The 21,885-nt window shown below is 40.2% G+C and overlaps 1 protein-coding gene and 1 long non-coding RNA gene across 3 annotated transcripts in view; one reads left to right on the top strand and one right to left on the bottom strand.

Moving 5' to 3' along the window:
- Positions 1-331: 331 nt before the first annotated feature.
- LOC132512558 (uncharacterized) lies at positions 332-5,505 on the bottom strand. The gene is made up of 3 exons (XR_009538223.1): positions 5,361-5,505; positions 4,871-5,024; positions 332-1,698 (listed from the first exon to the last, which is right to left on the bottom strand). It is a non-coding gene; the product is annotated as an uncharacterized LOC132512558 (long non-coding RNA).
- Positions 5,506-6,390: 885 nt separating this feature from the next.
- CFAP97 (cilia and flagella associated protein 97) overlaps positions 6,391-21,885 on the top strand; it is a 33,318-nt gene continuing 17,823 nt past the window's right edge. The window contains exons 1-2 of one of the 2 annotated variants that reach the window (XM_060136282.1): positions 6,391-6,464; positions 13,826-14,877. In XM_060136282.1, the coding sequence (XP_059992265.1) occupies positions 13,830-14,877 (1,048 nt within the window). In that variant the 5' untranslated portion in view covers positions 6,391-6,464; positions 13,826-13,829. Of the gene's footprint in view, positions 6,567-13,825; positions 14,878-21,885 lie in introns of both variants that reach the window. The other variant, XM_060136281.1, reaches the window with a different exon arrangement.

A 21,885-nucleotide genomic window follows, 5' to 3' on the forward strand; every position in this document is an offset into this window, starting at 1 on the left:
TTTGTCTGAACTCACTGGGATATTATAAGGACAAATTAAGTGAAAATTTGACATTTAAAATATTAGATAGTGTAAATAGGTAGACAACACCCAATCTCTGTCAAAATATGTGATGCATCTTCCCCTTCACTATTTAGTATATTTCTCCTTAAACCCCCTGGCTCTCCTTGAAGGTAACCACAGGATTAGAGAGAAAACCACAGTATTTGCCTTTGACCACTTTGGATAAAATTGTGAATAGGTATTAACATGAATCAAAAGACTTAGGTATCATTATAGTTTCTCCTACTGATTCAGTGCAAGACCCTACCAGGTCCGTTAACCTCTCTTTTCTGTAACTTTCAAGCAGAGTGTGATTTACAGAAAATACAGATATAAGTATGGTCAAACTTCAAAAAATAAAAGTGAAAAAATTATAAAATACTTTAAAAACAAATAGTAGGGCTTCCCTGGTGGGGCAGTGGTTAAGAATCTGCCTGCCAATGCAGGGGACACGGGTTCGAGCCCTGGTCCAGGAAGATCCCACATGCCACAGAGCAACTAAGCCCGTGCACCACAACTACCGAGCCTGCGCTCTAGGGCCCGCGAGCCACAACCACTGAGCCTGCGCGCCTGGAGCCCGTGCTCTGCAACAAGAGACGCCACCGCAATGAGAAGCCCACGCACCGCAACAAGGAGTGGCCCCCGCTCACAGCAACTAGAGAAAGCCCGCGAGCAGCAACCAAGATGCAATGCAGCCAAAAAAATAAATAAAATAACTAAAATAAATTTATTAAAAAAATAGTGGATTGTTAAAGCTTAAAGGAAACATATACAGCATTTCGAAGAGGAAGGTGAATCTGAACAAAATTTTAGAACACAGATATATAAATTATGCTGAGTGAGGCTCCTTTTTAGTAAGTAAAATTATTCATATTGGGAAACTTTCAGGCAGAAGTGTCTTTGTATTAATCTTCAAAGAGAAAGAGAATTACAAAGGAAAGTATTGTAAACTAAATTAGCTGGTATCAAGATAAAGAATTGACGAGGGTAGATCACACACAAAAAAGGATAATTTCAATTTACTTAAGTTTTGACCTGAAATTTAAGGAAATAGAGTATGTCAATTATCTGCTGTTGTATAACGAACTACCACCAAATAAAAACCATTTTATTTGCTTATGATTTTGTAGGTCAGCAATTGGGCTGGGGTCATTGGGCAGTTAGTTCTGTTCTTCTTGCCTGGGTCACTAACAACGCTGTGATCTCCTGGTGCATAAGCTGGGGCTGCTTGGGCTATGGAGCCTCCATTGAGATGGCTTGTCTCTGCTCCCTGTGTTCTTATCCTCCAAGAGGTAGCTTGGGCTTCTTCACATGACAATCTCAAGAGATGTGATATATACTACAAGTTCTTTTTAAGCTTTCACTTGTGTTATGTTTGCTTACACATCCCATTGGCCAAAGCAAATCATATGGCCCAACCAGGAGTTAAATAGGAGAGGGGGCCTATGTGTGGAGTTAAACATTGGGAGGTGTAATTCATTGGTTCCATTACTTTAACAACCCACCACAATTTACTTTGACAGAATATACTCATCAGTTTTTGTTGGATCATCCAGCTGGTCACTAAAATCAGTAGCATCTAAGGACTTATCCCTCAAACATGTTAAAGTTCACATTTCTTGTTCCTGTTCTTGTTCATAATCTGCGTCCACCTACCTATGAGATAGAGAAAAGAGCCTGGATAAGGATAGGGACATAGGAGGCAGTGTACAACTATGTTTGTCAGCTGGAAGTTTGGTGATGTAGCCGTTAGCCTTATTTTACCCTAACATTTTCAAGCTATGAAACACAAAGCATAAAAGAAAATTCTAAGCTCATTTAGATTTGGATATCCAGTATTATTGGACAGCAGATTATAGAGAAAGAAAATAAATTGTTTACTTTTTATCTAATTTCTCCAAAATATATGCACGCTGAAAAACTTTGAACTGACTTATATGCTGTTTCATATTTATCATGAGTAGAATAAAATATAAAGTAGGCAGCGCACAATTATTACACGTACTTGCATAAGTTAGGAAAGGATCTTGAATAGTTTAAGATTAATGCTATGCATTTAAGATTATATAAAGTTTTTTTTTTTTTTTTTTTTTTTTGCGGTACACGGGCCTCTCACTGTTGTGGCCTCTCCCACTGCGGAGCACAGGCTCCGGACGCGCAGGCTCAGCAGCCATGGCCCACGGGCCCAGCCGCTCCGCGGCATGTGGGATCTTCCCAGACTGGGGCATGAACCCGCGTCCCCTGCATCAGCAGGCGGACTCTCAACCACTGCACCACCAGGGAAGTCCTATATAAAGCTTTTATACACTACCTAAAAGAAGCCAGTGTCTCTGATTTGTCATTTATTTGCTATAGGAAAGAGAACATATTTTGGGGAAGTAAAAATTAGTATTAGAGAATTAATCACAGTTCAGAACAGGGGTTGGCACAGAGTAGGCCCTTAATTTACATATTTTTCAATGAATAAATGTTATCCTTCTAGGAAAATATATCTAGAATAATTGAACAGACAAAATAACAGTAATAAAAATATTTCATATTTGAACAGGAACTTTAACTTTCAGAAATCCTTTTTAAAACATATGTTTCTCACTACAACTCTATAAAGGAATATAGAGTTAAATATTAAAATCCCATTTTGCAGATGAGGGAACTGAGGTTGAAAGAAGTTACATGACTTGCCCAAAATCACATAGCTAGTTGGTGGTAGGACCTAAATTATAGGATTCTCCTTCATTATGCTATCCTTCAAATACAATAGTTAAAAGTAATGTCAAAGGACAAAACAAACTGCTTTCTACATTACATGAAAATGTCCTTACAAAACCAATACAATAATAATGGTATTCATTTGGCTTTTTTCCTGGCCACACCACACGGCATGTGGGATCTTAGTTCCCTGACCAGGGATCCAAACCCCACCCCTTGCATTGGACTGCCAGGGAATTCCATACTTAGCTTTTAAATAGATTGTAAACTTCTGGAAGGCAGTACGTGACTTCTAGTCATTCTCTCACTCAGTCCAAAAATATTAGCCAGGGGCTTTGCTAGAAAGTAGTATAAAATACGGTCTCTGTCCTTGAAGAGCTCACAGTCTAATTGGGGTGGGGGGAGGAAAAAGGGGGTGGGGAAGGGAGGCATAAAGTAATGTAATACATATTATAAGAAAGGTATTACCGAGTTCTAGGGTGACAAGAGGCGAGCTATTTCTGCTTTGTGGGAGTTAAGGAAATTTCAAATGTTACCTTTCCTGGGAATCTAAGTCATTTTGCTTTCTGAATTTCTTCTATTTAATTGTTTCGGGAGGTTTACAAATAAGTGAGGAACAATTTTTAAAAAGGACAGGAGGGACAATATTTACATCTTTCCTGACAAAAGAGTCCAGATTCAGTGAATTTGGGGAAAGACCTTTTTTCACCTATGAGTTGATGACCTCATATGAACTATGAAGAGGAACAAAGCAAATAAAATCTCTGTCATGAAGGAGCTTATTTACAATATAGTTCATTGGTTCATTCATTCAATATAGATGCTCCTTCAGGAAAAGAAAATCAGGGAAAGGGCAAAACTTACAAATTCATAGCACAGAAAAGAGCCAAAATTAAAGCTTCAGATGTAATAATCTTATTTTTTATCATGGTAAAATATACACAAAATTTACAATTTTAGTCATTTTTAATATAATTCAGTGGCATTAATGCTTTTAATGTTGCACAACATCACCACTATCCATCTCCAGAATATTTTTGTCATTGCGTACTGAAACTCTGTACCCATTAAACAATAACTCCCCCATTCCCTTCTTCCCTTGGGAATTTCGACCCTAATTTCTGTTGCTATGACTTGCCTATTTTAGGTACCTCATGTAAGTGGAATCATATAATATTTGTCCTTTCATGTCTAGCTTCTTTCATTTAGTGTAACGTTTTCAAGGTTCATCCATATTGTAGCATGTGTCAGAATTTCGTTACTTTTTATGGCTGAATATTTCATTACTTGTATATACCACATTTATCCAGTCATCTGTTGATGGACATTTGTTTATCCAGTCATCTGTTGATGGACATTTGGGTTGCTTCCATCCTTTGGAAGCATTATTGTGAATAATGCTGCTCTGAATATGGGTGTATAAATATCTGTTTGAGACTCTGCTTTCAATTCTTCTGGGTATACATCCAGAAGTGAAATTGCTAGGTCAGATGGTAATTCTGTGTTCAATTTTTTGAGGAACTGCCATAGTTTTCCACAGCAGCAACACCATTTTAAATTCCCAGGAACAATGCACAAGGGTTCCTATCTCTCCCCATCTTTGCCAACCCTTGTTATTTTCTGTTTGTTTTGTTTTAATAGCCATCCCAATGTGTGTGAGGTGATATCTCATGGTTTTAATTTGCATTTCCCTAATGATTAATGCTATTGAACACCTTTCCATGTGCTTATTGGCCATCTTCTTTGGAGAAATGGCTATTCAACTCCTTTGTATAATAAACTTCTGACCACAGGGTGGACAACCATCCCTGGAAAATGGTGTCAGCATAGTTTTTTCAAGCAAAATTAAGTGAAATCCTTCCTTTTAGCCTCCTAAAACGACAGAGAAATGATTCTCTGTGCTTGTTGGTAGTTACGACCAGTAAGTACAAAATGCATAATGAAGAACAAAAATAGAGCCAATTCCTTAATGAGACTCCCTAGGATATGGCTAACCAGTTCCTTTCCCTATACTTTCATGTAAAAAATATTGGGTACCTATTGTATTAATTTCCTGTTGCTGCCGTAACAAATTACTACAAACTTAGCGGTTTAAAACAACACAAATTTATTCTCTTACCTTTCTGGAGGTCAAAATCTAAAATCAAGGTATGGGCTGGGCTGCATTTCTTCTGGAGGCTTCAAGGGGAGAATCCCCTTTCTTCCTTTTGTCAGCTTCCAGATGTGCCTTCAACTCTTGGCTCACGGCCCCTTACTCCAACCTCTTGCTGCTTCTTTTTTAAAACAAAAAATTTTTAACCCAGTTTTATTGAGGTATAATTGACATATAACATTAAGGTGTACAAAATGATTTATGTACATATTACGAAATGATCACTGCAAGTCTTGTTAACATTGATTACCTCACATATATACAAATTTCTTTTCCTTAAGATGAAACCTTTTAAGATCTATTTTTTCAGCTACTATCAAATATACAAGAGGGTATTAACTATAGTCACCATGCTGTGTATTACAACCTCTTGCTTCTAGTGCCATGTCTTTTATTACTGACCCCGAATTTCTTGCCTCCCCTCTTATAAGGACCCTTATGATTACATTGAGCTCACCTGGGATAACCTAGGTTGATTTTCCCATCTGAAGATCCTTAATCACAAAGTCCCTTTTGCCATGTAAAGCATCATATTCACAGGTTTGGGAATAGGAGGTGGGCATCTACGGGGCACCATTGTTCTACCGTACCTACTATGTGCCTGCAAGTTCAAAAGCGAAAAATTGCTGCCTTCAATACATTGGACAGAAATCATTTTTCTTAGATTGTTGTTATTTTTTTTAATTAATTTATTTTTGGCTGTGTTGGGTCTTCGTTTCCGTGCCAGGGATTTCTCTAGTTGCAGAGACCGGGGGCCACTCTTCATCACAGTGCGCGGGCCTTTGTTGTTGCGGAGCACAGGCTCCAAACGCGCAGGCTCAGCAGTTGTGGCTCACGGGCCTAGTTGCTCCGTGGCATGTGGAATCTTCCCAGACCAGGGCTCTAACCCGTGTCCCCTGCGTTGGCAGGCAGATTCTCAACTACTGCGCCACCAGGGGAGCCCCTCCTAGATTGTTTTAACTACCCATCTCATTTACCAGTAGTCAGAGGACTTTCTAATGTGTTACCAGCCCCTGGCCCATAAAGCTAACTAATTCTTTGAACTGAACTTTGCTGATAGAAATAATCACAGGCACAGCCGCTTTCGTATTTATTATCATTGCTGCTGTTCGGGTACAAGATAATTAAAGCAGCTTTCCCCATGACATCAGCCACTGCAACAACGAGGTCCACCCGCACTGCGGTTAACAGCCGAGAGGCAGCAGCAGTAACACCCTGGCGGGGCACTGGGCAGCCGAGGGCGCGGAGATCATTCTCTTCCCGCGCCCCTTGCCATTCGAGAGGAGGGTCGTCGGGCAGGCCTCGCGCCCCCCGCCGGCCGGAGCGGGGCCGGCCCGCCGCACTCTGTGACGCCCGCCGCGAGGAACGGCGCCGCGCGGGGCCTCTGGCACCGCCCCGTTCCCACGGGACTCGCCGCGTCCCCTTACGACCTCTTTTCCAGTTCCGCTCTCTCCGCCTCCGGAAGCTCGAGCCGCCGCCGGGGCTGCGGGAGCGCGTGCGCGTGCGCGAGGCCGGAACGCCGCGGGTGGCGCTGGGCTGCTGAGGTGGTCGCGGTTCCCAGGTGAGCGGCGCGCGGGCGACCCTTCCTCCCCTCGCAGAGCCCCCGCCCCCCGTTCAGGATACTTTTTCCTCTCCGGAGCCCAGGCCTCGGCGAGCACGCAGGGTCGGTATGCGGAAGCCGGCGCGGGAGGTTAGGAAGGCGGGCCGGCCGGGCCCCGAGCCCTGCGCCCCGCCTCCTCTGCGGCACGGGCAGACCCTCGGACGGCGGGTGTAACCACCGCGGAGGCGTCTGGGCCGGCGGGACCACGGGGCCCGCAACCCCAGCCGGCCGCGGTGGGACGGCCCGGCCTGCCCTGGGGCGCGTTCGCGGGTGGCTTGGGGGTCGGGGTCGGCCGTGAATTTAAGACGTGGTCGTGACCGGGATCCCGGCTCAGGGCACAGCCGCCCACCTCCGGGGACTTGACCCTGACCCCTGAGGCGGGAGGGGGATGTCAGTTATTATCCGCTACCTAGCGAGATCAGGAGGGGGTCGTGTAAAGAACCAGAGTTCCTGGAATACAGGTGTTTACTTTGGCCCGAGATTTTCGTGTACCCAATCGGTTACCTTCTTTGGACCAAATCATATGTCAAAACTACAGAAATGTAATGTCATAGTATCAAAATGGCAGTTAAAAATGCCAGATTCCTATTTGTGTGTTTTCCTGATGGAACGTGAAAGCATCAGTATTTCTATTGCTGGTTCTGCAGGGGCTGTACAAATTGTGTGTCCAAGTGATTCCCGGGCACCTTTGGCAAGTATTTGTCCTCATTGAGCACGAGCAGGGTTATTGCAGCCTGATGAACTGTCATTTGATTTGAATCTCACTTTGAAGTGAATGTTATCAAAAGGATTGCTTAGCGGGACAGTTGGATAATTTTTCCGTTAATTAAATCACCTGAATGTTTAAGTCCTTAAAATAACCGGTCTGTTGGATGTTATGAACCTAAACTTAAACCTGAAAAGTCTCCCAGGCAATGGGCTATGCACCCCTCTCGTGAACTGTGACCCCTTAGGGAGACAGATGCTTACACCTACTGGGGACTACAGGAACCCTATAAATGCAGATAAGGGGATAGTTGATCCCGGTGTGTGTGAGGGGCGGGGAATGAGGGACAGCTGTAGGAAACTAGCTCAGGTGAAAGAGGTGATTGTTGTGCTTACATAACTGGCTAGCAAAGAGCAGAACTAGGGCCCAGCCTTAAATCTCCTAACTCCAAACTCCTTCATCAGATAAACATTCTTTGAATGTCTAGTATTTGTCAGGTCCTACTTTAGGCACTAGGATATAAAGATGAGCAAGATACCAGGAGTTCCCAGTCTGGTAAGACAGGAAAGGCAGGAAACAGCTTTGAGAAACAGGGATTTCAAAGAAGGATCTGTAATCATTTGGCTTACGGTTAGACTTTGGGATTTAGACCTAGTTCATGTTAGGGCTGGGAAAGGTCATAGCCTCCAAATTTATAAATACCCTCTGCAACATCCCAGCAAATGGCCATCCAGTCTTCGCTCCAACATTATCTAGTGACTTACGGCTCCTAATTTTAGAAGGCAGCCCATTCCATTTTTCAGCAATTCTAATGTTAAACTCAGAACAGCTTTCGTATGCACTCCATCTGTTGATGCAAGTTCTACCTCTGGAGCTACAAATAATAGCTCTCAAGTCTGTTTCATATCACAGTCCTTCAAGTATCTGAACACACCCTTTCTCTTAGTCATTTCTTTTATTCCTATGAGCCCTTGGTCTGATAACCAATTAATCATAACTTCAGTTCTAGACTCTTCACCATAGCGCACCCAGGGCTAAGTGCTTCATTCAAAAAGATGTTGCGGAAAAACCTGAACGAGCTTTTTGGCTAACCCAATGGTTTGACCAAGCAGAATGTAATGCAAGTTGTCCTACACTGTATGTTGCTACTCCAGGTTTAATGACTTCCAGAAATGTCACTCTCCTTGCCAGAAATACCTTTGGAATTCATTACTCTCTTTGGAAAGGGGGTTGGGTCCCAAGCTCAGCTTGGAATAGAGAGTCACAAGTTGATTCAAAGTTCTGAATTCTTATTACCTAGGTTAACAATTTACCTAAGGTGACTGGTTTATTTAATTTGCAATGGCAATGAAATTTGTTCCAGATTACTTTGTTAGAGGAAAACTGCTACACAGCAAATATATCTAGTAAAATGTGTGGCAAACACTGACATATGTATCTAATTTTAACTGTACAGACCACCCTTTTTTGCAAAGAACTGTTTCTAAAGCTCTGTTGCTAAACAAGTCCCATTTCCCTTAAAAATCCCTGTGAGGGGAGGGTCTTCTTATCTTGCCCACTGTTTACCATCAAATAAATAATAGATATCACAACAATGTGTTTTAAAGTTCAAAAAAGGAAGTCTCAGTTCCTAGCCTTTTGGAAGGACCATACTTTGAAGCAGAGTAGAACAGTGGTTAGTAGCATGGTCCTCAAGACAGCCTGCTTTAGAATCTCGGCTGTGCCGCTTCTTAGCTCTATGGCTTCGGGCAAGTTCTTGGTCTGCTTCAGCTTCCTCTCTGCCAAATGGGAGTGATGAAATCTCTTACAGTTATTGTAGAGATTCAATGAGTTAATACTTGTAATGCACTTAGAATGATGCTAACATGTAAATACTCAATACTTCCGGCTATTAGTAGTAGTAGAATAACAGCACTAGTACAAGTGAGACTTAGTTATGTTAGTAATTTTATTTCCATAGAAATGTAAACAAGTTTTGCAGAGGGATGGAAGTTGGAATGATTTGGATGATTAGCTTTTTAAAAGATTTGTTTTTTAAACTGGCTAGGAAAATTTGTGCTCTGGGCTGTGCTATGAAACCATTCGCTTTTAAAATTTTAAGAACCTTGTAAAAAAAATTGAGTCCTAAAGGCAGTCTTAACCATGGGAAAAACAGTAACCACAGCTCTTTTATTCCAGCCCTTGACATTTTGGATTAAAGGGTGAATTATCTTACAAAAAAGGCTGACTTTGGGGAGAATTTAATGACAATGTAAATAAGAGCTGCCCATCATTCAGCAGCTGATTTGATTTGTTGTTTTTCTTTTTGAACTCAGGTGGGCAGAATTGGATTGATAACGATCAGTCGTACTCTTTAGGTCTGTGATGACCTGTAATCACAGGCCTCTGCGCCTCTGCCCAGGTTCTTTTCTCCTTTGTCCACTTTCCCAGCCTCATTCCTCCCTCCCCTTATAGGCTCATACTCTTAGATGTTTAGTGTATGTCCTCCCAGCCCATGCTGTAGAATTTTATTTATATGTTTGTGCCCTTGAGAATTTAGTTTTGTTTTGTGTGTGTGTGTTGTTTTTCATAATTGTATTGTCATTCATTTAATTCTTTTGGTAAGCATAATTTTTGTAGATCTCAGCTTATCCTTTTTGACTGATATATATCATGTACAACATTCTGCTTATCCATTTTCCTCTTACTAGACATTGAGTTTTTTCTAAGTCAGTGCTGTTACAGACAGGGCTGTGATGAACATCCTTGTACTTGTGCCCAGGAACACACAACTGGGAAGCATCAGAACCAAGTTTTGAGCCTGAGTGTCTGGCTCAATTTGTTCTCTTTCACTGTGCAGACTCCCAGTCATCACTTACTTGCTTAGTTTATTGCATGAACACTATTACAATAACAGTAATGGAAATATTAAAAATGCAGCGGGATTGTTGATTTTTCAACTCTTCATTTTTGTTCTTTTTTCCCCTAGTTTTTGTTTAAATGTCTAAATTGTATTATTAACCCAAGATGGATAACAATTTTGTATTATGCATTTTTCATGCTGATAATAGCACCTAAATCAGGTATCCACAAAATTTTTCATTAAAGAGATCAGTTGGTAAATATTTTAGGCTTTGTGGGCCCTATGGTATTGGTCACAGCTACTTAACTCTGCTGGTGTAGTGGGAAAGCTGTCAGAGACAGTTCCTAAACCTGTGAGTGGGGCTGTATCCCAATAAAACATTATTTACGAAACAAATGGTGGGCTGCATTTAGCCCAGGCACAGTAGTTTGCTGACCCCTGATTTAAATAATTAATGGATTCATAATATTCCTATATTCAAGTTTTTTTCTGTATTAAAAGAAATGCTGTAATGCGCAGTCACAGCCACTAACCATCAAGGAAATGATCTCCCTAAGACTGAACGTCAGAAAAGTAAAGAAGAAAATGACTGACTTAAAGATTGAGCCTGAAGCTGTGACCTGTGAATATCACATGGGTTAAGCAAAAGCATCATAACCTCTGGATGCCACACAAAGGAACAGCAAACTTTGAGAACTTCAGAGCAGTAGCTGAGAGTGGTGCTAATGCCTTAGATTTTAATCACATCTCTCATTTAAGCTGAGTCTGATCAAAACGGGGGAGTTGTTAAAAAGAAAACTACAGGCTCCAGATGGAGTCACGTCTGCTGGGCCGCCCCACCAAACTGGGGCTTCATACCTAACCTACTTGAAGCTTCAACCTCCCCCAGAAATGTAGTCTTAACCGGTCAGTCAGAAATGTTCTGGTCAGCACCAGTGAGGTAATCTGTCACAGGGCCCTGTCCATCCCCCAAAGGGAGATGAGGTAAACTGCCACACAGACCCCTTTCGCCCCCATGGGTAGGTTACCTAAGCCTGAAATAGTCTTTTTTATATATGAGTTCCTTGTCTTGCCTTTAAAAACCTTTCCCTTTCTGTAGCCCTTTGGAGCTCCCCTCTACTCTCTGGATGGGATGCTGCCTGATTCATGAATTGTTCAATAAAGCCAATTAGATCTTTAAAATGTACTTGTTTGAATTTTTCTTTTTTTTAACATATGTAAATCCTTTGGGGAGGAGGCTTCCTTCTGTTGATTTGAATTTTAAAACATAAAGAGGGCATTAATCCATGCTGCGGGAAATAATATTTCTTGTATTTAATATTTATTAAATACAATAAATATTATAAGTTTTAGTCTAATTTCTCTGAAATCTTTAAAATCTACTTACATCTTATTTCAGTTTAAATATAATAATGTGTTAGAATTTTAAAACTCACTTGTACTTAATCCTCTCTTATCTTCATTTAGCTTAAATTTTCCTGAATACTTATACCATTTGCAAACCTGCTTAATTAATGGCACGATTACAATTTTAGTATATTTGATTTTCTTAAGTACCTCAAACAGCTAACAAGACACACTTATAGATCTCACAAAGGAAACCTAAGTACTTAGATGTTTTTTGTAAACCTAAGTCTAAACTTACTGATTTAATCAGATTCCCTTAAGTGTTTAAAAGTTGATTACAGTTAAATTTTTGCAAGTTTAATATATCAGAATCTCTTAAGTTTTTCAAAACTTTAACGGCAGAAACCTTAACCTATCATATTAATCTGTCACATTAGTGTTAATAGTATAAGTTTGGTTGCTTTTTAAATCATGTCTCTACCTACTTGTTTTTATAGATTGCAGGGTCACTTAAACAAAGGCTGCAGAGTATCATGGCTGATTTAGGATACAGATTACATAGTCTTTTATTGCTTGATGTGGTGTAATGGAATTAATCATGATTTGAATATAGTGAACCCATAATTGGATTGTTGGCTACATATTATTATTATTGGAATTTTGTATATACCTTTCCCTTGACATAGCTCATGTTAATTTGCCTCTTTTGAATATCATTATCAACTAATGGCTTTCCACAGAATTACTTTTTTATTTTTAAGTGTATTTTGTGTTTTTTTGTTCTTCAGTGCAGGATTGTCCAGCTTGGACAGTGGAAGCCCCTTTAAACTGAATCCTTTGTTTTATTACCACTACTCTGGGCTTATTGTTTGTCTTTACCTCCAGAAATGGAATCAGCTGCCTTCCAAAGGATCTTGGTTTTGGGGAGTGGTTTTAGTGGAGAATAGTATTAGAGAGGTCAAACTCTGAATTCTAGATTATTAGTGACAGATACTGTGACACTGCTGCGTAGACCCCTGTAATAGGAGAGAAAGAAAAATATGACTTTATACTGACATTTCCAGTTTAATCCCAATTGCATGAAGTATTAAAATACTTTAAAATCAATTTTGATTTTTTACCTTAGTAGTACACATATAAATTTACAGGTCAACTAATAGTTTAAGATTTATAGCCAAAATAGTGGTCCCGGCACCACGTTAGCAGCAATTGCTTTGAACTTTTTAATCCATTTCTAATATTTAACTCCACGTGTCTAAATAATATGCCTTAATTTTTCCATTTTAGAAGCCTGTCTACTATCTCAGTAGATACTAAATCTCTCTTACGCTGGACTCCCTTTAGCACAATGAGACATGCATACTTCCCCCTTTTTATTGTGGTTATGTAACAATATGTGATTAAATATTCGGAAGTTTTTCCTCCAAGCTCCCTGTACTGTGTATACATGTGTCTTAGAGGTTTTGTTCCTCTTTAAGAAGAGACAGAGGGAACTTTTACTTTTAATAGGATTTATCTCCTGCTGCTCCCCCAGTGAGGGCAGTGGAGGAGCAGAATAGGACAAAGACAAGTTCTGAAATAGGGAAGTTTGTTAATCCCCATTGAACTATTTCTACCAGAATGATGTGTGTTTGGGCTGGCTAGGCTGATCTGAAGAGGTTTTAACACCATCCTTTCTTATTCTAAACTCTAACTGTACTTAATTTATAGCATTCAGGTTTTCCTTGGAGGCCAGTCTAGGTATCCATGTTTGTGATATGCCTGATGATCTCTTATTATTTTCTTGTGAACCAAACTATTAGACTTACTTACTGTTCAGATCATTGGTGCTACTTGATATTATCCCTGTAGCCCCATTATCATTTCACTGAGTTATTGGTGTTTTTTAAAATTTATTTATTTTTGGCTGCGTTGGGTCTTCATTGCTGCACGTGGGCTTTCTCTAGTTGCAGCGAATGGGGGCTAGTCTTCATTGTGGTGCGCAGGCTTCTCAATGCTGTGGCTTCTCTTGTTGCGGAGCACGGGCTCTAGGCGCGCGGGCTTCAGTAGTTGTGGCTTGTGGGCTCTAGAGTGCAGGCTCAGTACTTGTGGCAAGCGGGCTTCAGTAGTTGTGGCTCACGGTCTCTAGAGCGCAGGCTCAGTAGTTGTAGCACACAGGCTTAGTTGCTCCGCGGCATGTGGGATCTTCCTGGACCAGGGCTCGAACCCGTGTCCCCTGCATTGGCAGGTGGATTCTTAACCACTGTGCCACCAGGGAAGTCCAAGTTATTGGTTTTTGGTAGTGTTTTTTTTGTTTGTTTTTTTCATGTTTCTCTTTATCTATTACCCAAACTTCTCAGTTTTGGAAAATTTGCAATTACTGTATAAAAATGAAAAGTATTTGGAAATTACTCTTTTGTCTGATGGTTACACTTTCCCTCTTTTCAGATATATGTTTGCCGTCATGGATCAGTTTGGAGATATATCAGAAGGTGAAGTGGACCATTCTTTCTTTGACAGTGACTTTGAAGAAGCAAAGAAATGTGAAAGTAACTCAGTTTTTGACAAGCAAAATGATGACGCTGAAGAGAGAATAGATAAAGATACGGAAAATGTAAACTTGAAATTTGGAATACAGAGAAGGAAAAGTGATCTTACTGAGAAGGGAACTGAAAGAAATGAGAAAATTTCTCCAGAAGAACACCCCATAGAAAATGATAATATACAAGCTAGGAATTCTTTGTCCTTGACCACTTCTTCACGATCAAAATTGTGTGATGCTACAGTAGAACATAAAATACACTTGCCCATCCCAAGTAGCATTCCCAAAATTGTAAAAGAAGGTGAACATGATTACTATACAGATGGAGAGGAAAGCAGTGATGATGAGAAAAAGCATCATGTCAGGTCAAAGTCAGCTAAACCATCTAATAACTTCAAGAAAAGCGTAAGTAAAAAGGATTCCAGAAGTAATTCCTCTTCCTCTCTGTCCTCCTCGTCTTCAAGTTCTGATACAGACTGTTCAAATACCGGGTCTGATGTCTGTTTATCTGATTCATCTCCATCATTAAAGAAGCGTCTCTCTGGTGCAACCCACTTGCCACCAAAACAGAAATATAAACTGGGAGAAAAATCAACAGGAGCACAAACTTCAGGTACTAAGCCAAAAGTCGGTGACTACACCGAGGAATCTGAAGATACTGTGACAGATGTCAGTCCTTTATCGACTCCGGACATCAGCCCTGTTCAGTCTTTTGAACTGGCTGCATCAAACGATCAAAAAATGAAAGTTAAAAGGCAAGAGAACGTGAGTCAAGAAATATATGAAAACGTTGAGGATTTTAAAAATAATTCAAAGTCTTTGAAATCAGACAAAAAAGGGAAAGAAAAACATGAGCCCAGTCTTGCCTCAATGTCGGCAGTGTTGGATTCCAGTTTAGACCACAGATACAAGGAAAAAGTCTTACATGACACAATGGACCTGAATCATCTTTTAAAAGGTAATTTTAAAAACTGTGTATTGAATTTAAATATTAAACTTAATATTATATTGAGCTTAAATATTAAATGATATGAATTTGCCTTGATTTTTCACTTAAAAAAATTGTATTGTTTGGAATCATTGATATTATCATAGCTTTACCAAATATTCCATTTAAAAATATCTGGAATATCATTGTTTATATTACTGCAAAGCTACTAAGCTAGGACTAGAAACTACTTCATACTGATTCTGTTTAGTGCCTTACAAACTCAAAATGCCTGGAGAGACCAGATGGATAAAGTAAACAAGAGAAGGGGAGCCAGATGTTTTCCCACCTTTGGTAGAAACACAGGCATAAGATATATTTCACTTTCTTCTTTGAGAAAGGCAGCAGCACTAAGGTTAAAATAACCTGACCTGTTTCAGGGAAAGTGGCAAGAATGCTGGCAAATTAGAGAACTTAAAGTAAACTGTAGGAGACTCTTCAGATTTTAAATGAAAGGCTGAAGAGCATTACTTGAAAGTAATTACCAAGTTGATAAAATAGCATAATTCAAGTTGTAGTTGCTTTAAGATAGAAGTATTTTAGAATTAGGATAATCCTGATTGCTGTATTTGTCTCAATTTATTATTACCCATTATTTAGTTTGAAAGGAACAGAATATTCCAGGTGAAATAAAAGCAACTTTGAACTTTATCTTTGACTAGTTAATATAAAACTGTAAAAATACTGAGCTTGCTGGTTAGGTTTTAAGGCAGTTGGAGATAAAATATTTAAGTTGTAAATAGGACTCACTGTCTTCGTTTGTTTGAAATGTTATTTGAAAGAATACATAATTTACATATGGTGGCAATGTAAGGGCATAAATAAATCCCCTATTTAGTCAAATGAGTTGCATAGATTGGTAAAGTGTATTTTGGAGCAGTTTACACTTGTGAATGTTCCTTCTTTTATAGGTTTTCTTTGCTCTGATCGTACCTATTGATTGTTTAGTGTGTCTGAAAAATCAGATTCTTGGCATTGGCTATTACCATCTAGTGGTTAAGACTCTACTCAATGTATCTTTCCTGATAAATGCTCATTCAGTCTCTTAAAACTTTCAGGATTGAGTTTTCTATTCTTGCCCCTCTCCTTCTTCCCCTAACAACCAAGAGTGATCTTTTAAAAAATAAATCAATCCTATTAGTTTTCTTCTTAACTCTTCAGTGGGCTTACTCTTAGTTTAAATCCAAATTCCTCATCATAGGCTAACAGACTTTACATCAGTGATTTTCACCCGAGGCAGTATATTAGCATCACCTGGAGAACTGTTAAATTATCAAAACAAACTGTTAAATACTGATGCCTAGGCTCTGCCATGAGATTCTGATGCACTTGGTCTAATATGCAGTTAAGAGTGATGAATGATTCATTGCTGTCCGTCATATGGATACTTGCCTACATCTCCTTTCCTCTCTCTCTCTCATTACCTCTTGGTCCAGTCACACTCCTTCCTTACTGTTCTCAGAATACTTTGCATTCATGAGGCATTTTGCACTTGCCGTTGGCCTTTCTCTTTGTAGAGGCTACTTCAGTCTGTTTCTAGGGTCTCAGTTTCTATGTCACCTTCTCAGGGATACTCTTTCTGAACATTCTGTGTAGAAGCTGCGTACCCCACCTCTGCCTCTCTGTCACAAAAATATATTTCCTTCCATGAGACTCCGGAATCAGTGTAAGCAACATGAGGGCAGCATCCTATTTCTTGATGGAATCCCCAAATCTAGCAAGTATTGGCACATAATAGACTTTATTTATTTATTTATTTATTTATTTATTTATTTATTTATTTTGCGGTATGCGGGCCTCTCACTGTTGTGGCCTCTCCTGTTGCGGAGCACAGGCTCCGGACGCGCAGGCCCAGCGGCCATGGCTCACGGGCCCAGCCGCTCCGCGGCATGTGGGATCTTCCCGGACCAGGGCACGAACCCGTGTCCCCTGCATCGGCAGGCGGACCCTCAACCACTGCACCACCAGGGAAGCCCCAATATCTCTAATTTTTTATCAAGCCATTCAGTGTAACAATTTTCACTTAAAAAAAATTGTAATGGCCACTTTGCAGTCTGTAAGATCAGGTGTATGACAAATTGGGTTGATAATTCGTCAGGTTGAGGGCTGCCGCTGTCTTCATCTCTTCCAGATCTCCAGCATCAGTCCCAGTGCTCTAGCGTAACAGTTTTCAAACTTTTTGACCTTAAGACTAAAAGCACTCTTTTAGAGATTATTGAGGACCCCAGGAAGCTTTTGTTTAGTGGATTATATCTATATAAATATTTACCATATTAGAAATTAAATCAGAAGTTTAAAAAATATTTATTACTTCATTTAAGAATAGTAATAGCGGGGGCTTGCCTGGTGGCGCAGTGGTTGAGAGTCCGCCTGCTGATGCAGGGGACACGGGTTCGTGCCCCGGTCCGGGAGGATCCCACGTGCCGTGGAGCGGCTGGGCCCGTGAGCCATGGCCCCTGAGCCTGCGCGTCCGGAGCCTGTGCTCCGCAACGGGAGAGGCCGCAACAGTGAGAGGCCCGCGTACTGCAAAAAATAATAATAATAGTAATAGTAAACCCATTATGTATTAATATAAGTAACGTGTTCTATACAACATAACTATAGTTCCAGAAAAGTTAGTGATTTTTGCTAGTTTCTAATGCCTGGCAGTAGCTGGATTCTCATGTCAGCCTCTGCATACAGCTATTGTGATATATTGTTTTGGTTGAAGTATATGAAGAAAATCTGGCTTTACAAGGATATATAACTGGAAATGGAGCGTTTTAATAGCCTTTTCCGTTAATTTTAGATATTTTTTTGATACCACACCAAGACTCCACAAGTAGTATTTTCTTAAATGTTAGTTGCAATGTACGATTTGAAACTGATGTTAATTTGTAGTCCATTACATTAGAATTTATTGCTCCGTCTTACATTTTGAACGTATTGTTTGCCCTTGCATGGTTTTGTAACATGATATACAGGTTATTTGGAAAATGTTGGTTCACTGAGCATGTAAATGTTGACATATTTCATAGTACACCATACAGAAATCACAGTTGTTAATATCACTACCAATCTCACTAGAAAGCTCTTGGGAAGCTATCAAACTCAGGTTTATCAAAAATTCTAATTTTTGCTAAAATGCTCAGATTTTATGATTGCCAACAGATACTGTCAGTTGTTTTTCTTGAAGTGACAGGTTTCTTGAAATCATATTTGTAATGCAAAAAATTGGAAGGTAGTTGAAATTAAACCATAAAGGGGCTTCCCTGGTGGCGCAGTGATTGCCGCCTGCTGATGCAGGGAACATGGGTTCGTGCCCCGGTCCGGGAAGATCCCACATGCCGCGGAGCGGCTGGGCCCGTGAGCCATGGCCGCTGAGCCTGCGCGTCCGGAGCCTGTGCTCCGTGACGGGAGAGGCCACAACGGTGAGAGGCCCACGTGCTGCAAAAAAATAAATAAATAAAAATTAAAAAAGAAATTAAACCATAAAAATCTATCTGATGTGATAATGCAGACTGCTCCTAATGTTTTGTATTAATAATATGCATCTTAATATATTTGCTGTTTCTTCTGTGTCAAATGTCTATTGCTACATTGTTCTTAATAATTTCTGTGATTTATATGTGTTTAAAAGTAGCAGCCAAACGTTTGGCATTATAAAGTATCTTACAAAATTTTCTTAGATTAGAAAAGTAAGTATATTGAAAATAAACGTTACAGAAGATAAATGAAAATGTATAATATGACTTGTAGTTCATTTTAAGGGCTCACTGTTCCATTTTTTTATTCTTATAAGTACTGTTTGATTCCACAAATTATAAGCATCACTCCATTCTAGGAATGAGAGAGGACACAGCCAATAAAAATCTTGCTTTAGGGAGAAAACATTTGACCCTTTTAGAATTGTCAGGTTTTAAAAAAAACCATCTAATGGAAGATAGTCTGTGATATCTGAGCTTTTTGTTCAGTACCATCAATGATTATCTCTTTGTATTATTTAGGGTGATTTTGGATGTCAGAAACAGAAATTCCTAATGAAACAATGTTTCTCACATAACAAAAAGTCCAGAGATAGACCAGCTTGAGGGTTGACTGACTCAGTGGCTTAAAAATGTCCTCAGGGACCCAGGTTCTGTCACTGTATTCCCCCAGCCCTGGTGTTGGCTTCATCCTTAGGCTACCAAGAGATGTCTGCAGCAACTTTTACTATCCACATGCAGACATGACAGTGTCCAGAGAAATGGAAGCTGCCTCTACGTCTGGCTCTCTTAGAGTGGAGGAACCTTGAACTGACTTCCACTTATGTCTCATTGCTCAGAACTGAGTTACACTCCCATTCCTGAAACAGTGACTGGCAAGGGGAATGGGATTATTCCAGGCCAGTAAACTCACTCTGGAGTCAGGGTTGGGAGTCCGGAGAGGGAGGTCAACTTCCTCTTGAGGACATAGCTTCATGGGGAGGAGGTAGCTGTCTTAAAAAAAAAATAAAAAATCAGGATGTATTAATAAGTAAGAAGGAGGGGAAAGTAGTGTCAGGGAGGAGAAAATTTTCCCCTTCTCCTTCTTGAGTTCTTTTGGCTGGCCTAAAAATTAAATTGAGACAAAACATTAACAGTGGAAAAAAACAAATTTAAATCGTACTTACGGAGGTCTCAGAGAAATAGGAGCTAAGAAGTAACCAAGGCAGGCAGCTTTCATACTTTATAGACAAACAATAAATTTTGTGAGGAATTGACAGGACAAAGAAACTTAGGTTTGGGTTTTTAATTAGTGAAGAATCTTAACAGGGATTGGGCTTGGAGTAGTAAATCAGCAAAGAAGAACAAGGCTTGTTTATGCAGCCTTCTTGGTCCCAGGTTCCCTATCACTGGTGATAAGGTTGGCTCTCTCTCTCCCTCCTGGTACAGGGAGGGCACCTTTCACATTGAGAGATTCAGTTCTTGTTTTCAGGGAGACAGGAGGGTCAAAGTGTCATTCTTGCACCAGCTTTTTCTTAAGTAACTTTAATTCAAAATCATCAATATGGCACTTTGGCATATTTGGGGGTGACCTGCCCAGAACCCCAACAGTAGGAATATATGCTAATTGGGCAGCCAGCTTTATCCACTAGGCCAGAGCTTCTCAAACTTCAATATACATACAAATCACTTGGGGATCCTGTTAAAATGCAGATTCAGGTTCAGTTAATCTAGAGTAGCATCCAAGGAGCTACATTTCTAGCCAGCCCGATGGTGATGCCAATGCTGCTGATTCAAGGAGCCTAGTCTGAGTATCAAGACATTAAAAAAACTACCTGGTCCCACTGAAAATAATTAAGGTGTATCCTCACAACTCTTAGCTAGTCCATTTCTGAAACTTTTTAGATACAGAAAGCCTATATATTTTTAAGTTTTAAGTTGGAAAAATGATAATCCACCCCAAATCCCTTATCCGTTTCCCAAATATAATTGAAACACTGGTTTAACCCAGAAACTGAGCTAAAATGTAAAAGGAAGGCTTTATTCATACTGCTGCACCGTAGGGAGCCCTGATCACAGTGACCCGCCAGTAGGCGGTATTCAGGGCTTCTACAGGCACAGGGACAAAGCAGCGTTTTGCCCGTTGATACATCTGTTATTGGAGTCAGTAATAAACCACCAAAGATTCTTTATAGTAGTAAAGTATTTTAAATACTAATTTTGGAGATCAGTCTATTGCATAAGGTATTTCTTTAGATTTTTCAAATTATTTTTCATTCTCGGTTTACCCAGTGAAGCTTTTCAGATCCAAGAATATTTTCATTAAGTTTTCTTCATTTCTTTCATTAAGTTTTCACATGTCCAGTTTCCACGGACATGTGAGATGCGATGTGTGCCTGGCCAAGCTATGCCCCTCTGCACTCATATCTCAATAAGCCTTATTACTTCCAACATTTACCCCACTCTGTGGGCCTTTTAGGCCTCCTTGGCTCACCTAATTTCTTCACAGCCTTTTCCACTTCCTGGGAAGTTAAATTCACTTAATGAGAGGAAGATGATAGTGATAATGGTAACACATTTTGAAAAGTATGAGCAGGACCTGTGATCCCATCAGAGAACAGCCGAGTAGGAACACAGCATGCTCTGCATCCTCTCAGTTTAAACATTCTCACCAGCTCAAGTACAGCTACAGTAAAACACTTCATTCGTTCAGATAGTGAATTCTGAGGTAAATATTTTGCAAGCTATTACAGCAAATATTGGGTGAGACTTTAGATAGGGATGCCTCTATTAGCTAACAGTGTTAACATTATTTATTGGTTTAAAATGTTTTGTTAATAAGTTTGTGAGTTCAAACTAAAAAATATTAAACCTGTGAAAGAAAAGTTAATAATAAAAGAACATAAAATCAAATGTCCCAATTATAGGCCATGGGATAATGAAACAGTGTTGAACTTGAATACTCACACAGAGGGGTGAAGAAAATTCTGAAAGCGGAATCAGAACCTTTTAGGCTGGGGCTTCCCTGGTGGTCCAGTGGTTAAGACTTCTCCTTCCAATGCAGGGGATGTGGGTTTGATCCCTGGTCAGGGAGCTAAGATCCCACATGCCTCGGGGCCAAAAACACCAAAACATAGGGACTTTCCTGGTGGTGCAGTGTTTAAGAATCCACCTGCCAATTCCGGGGGCACGGGTTCGAGCCCTGGTCCTGGAAGATCCCACATGCCGCGGAGCTGCTAAGCCCGTGTGCCACAACTAGTGAACCTGCGCTCTAGAGCCTACGAGCCACAACTACTGAGCCCACGTGCTACAACTACTGAGCCCATGCGCCTAGAGCCCGTGCTCCACACAAGAGAAGCCACCACAATGAGAGGCCCACGCACCGCAACGAAGAGTAGCCCCTGCTCGCTGCAACTAGAGAAAGCCCGCACCCAGCAACAAAGACCCAACCGCAGCCAAAAATAAATTAATTTTAAAAATAAATAAAACAGAAGCAATATTGTAACAAATTCAATAAAGACTTAAAAAGAGCAAC

Source organism: Lagenorhynchus albirostris, chromosome 21, assembly GCF_949774975.1.
Source record: "Lagenorhynchus albirostris chromosome 21, mLagAlb1.1, whole genome shotgun sequence".
In the NCBI taxonomy this organism is placed as follows: Eukaryota; Metazoa; Chordata; class Mammalia; order Artiodactyla; family Delphinidae; genus Lagenorhynchus; species Lagenorhynchus albirostris.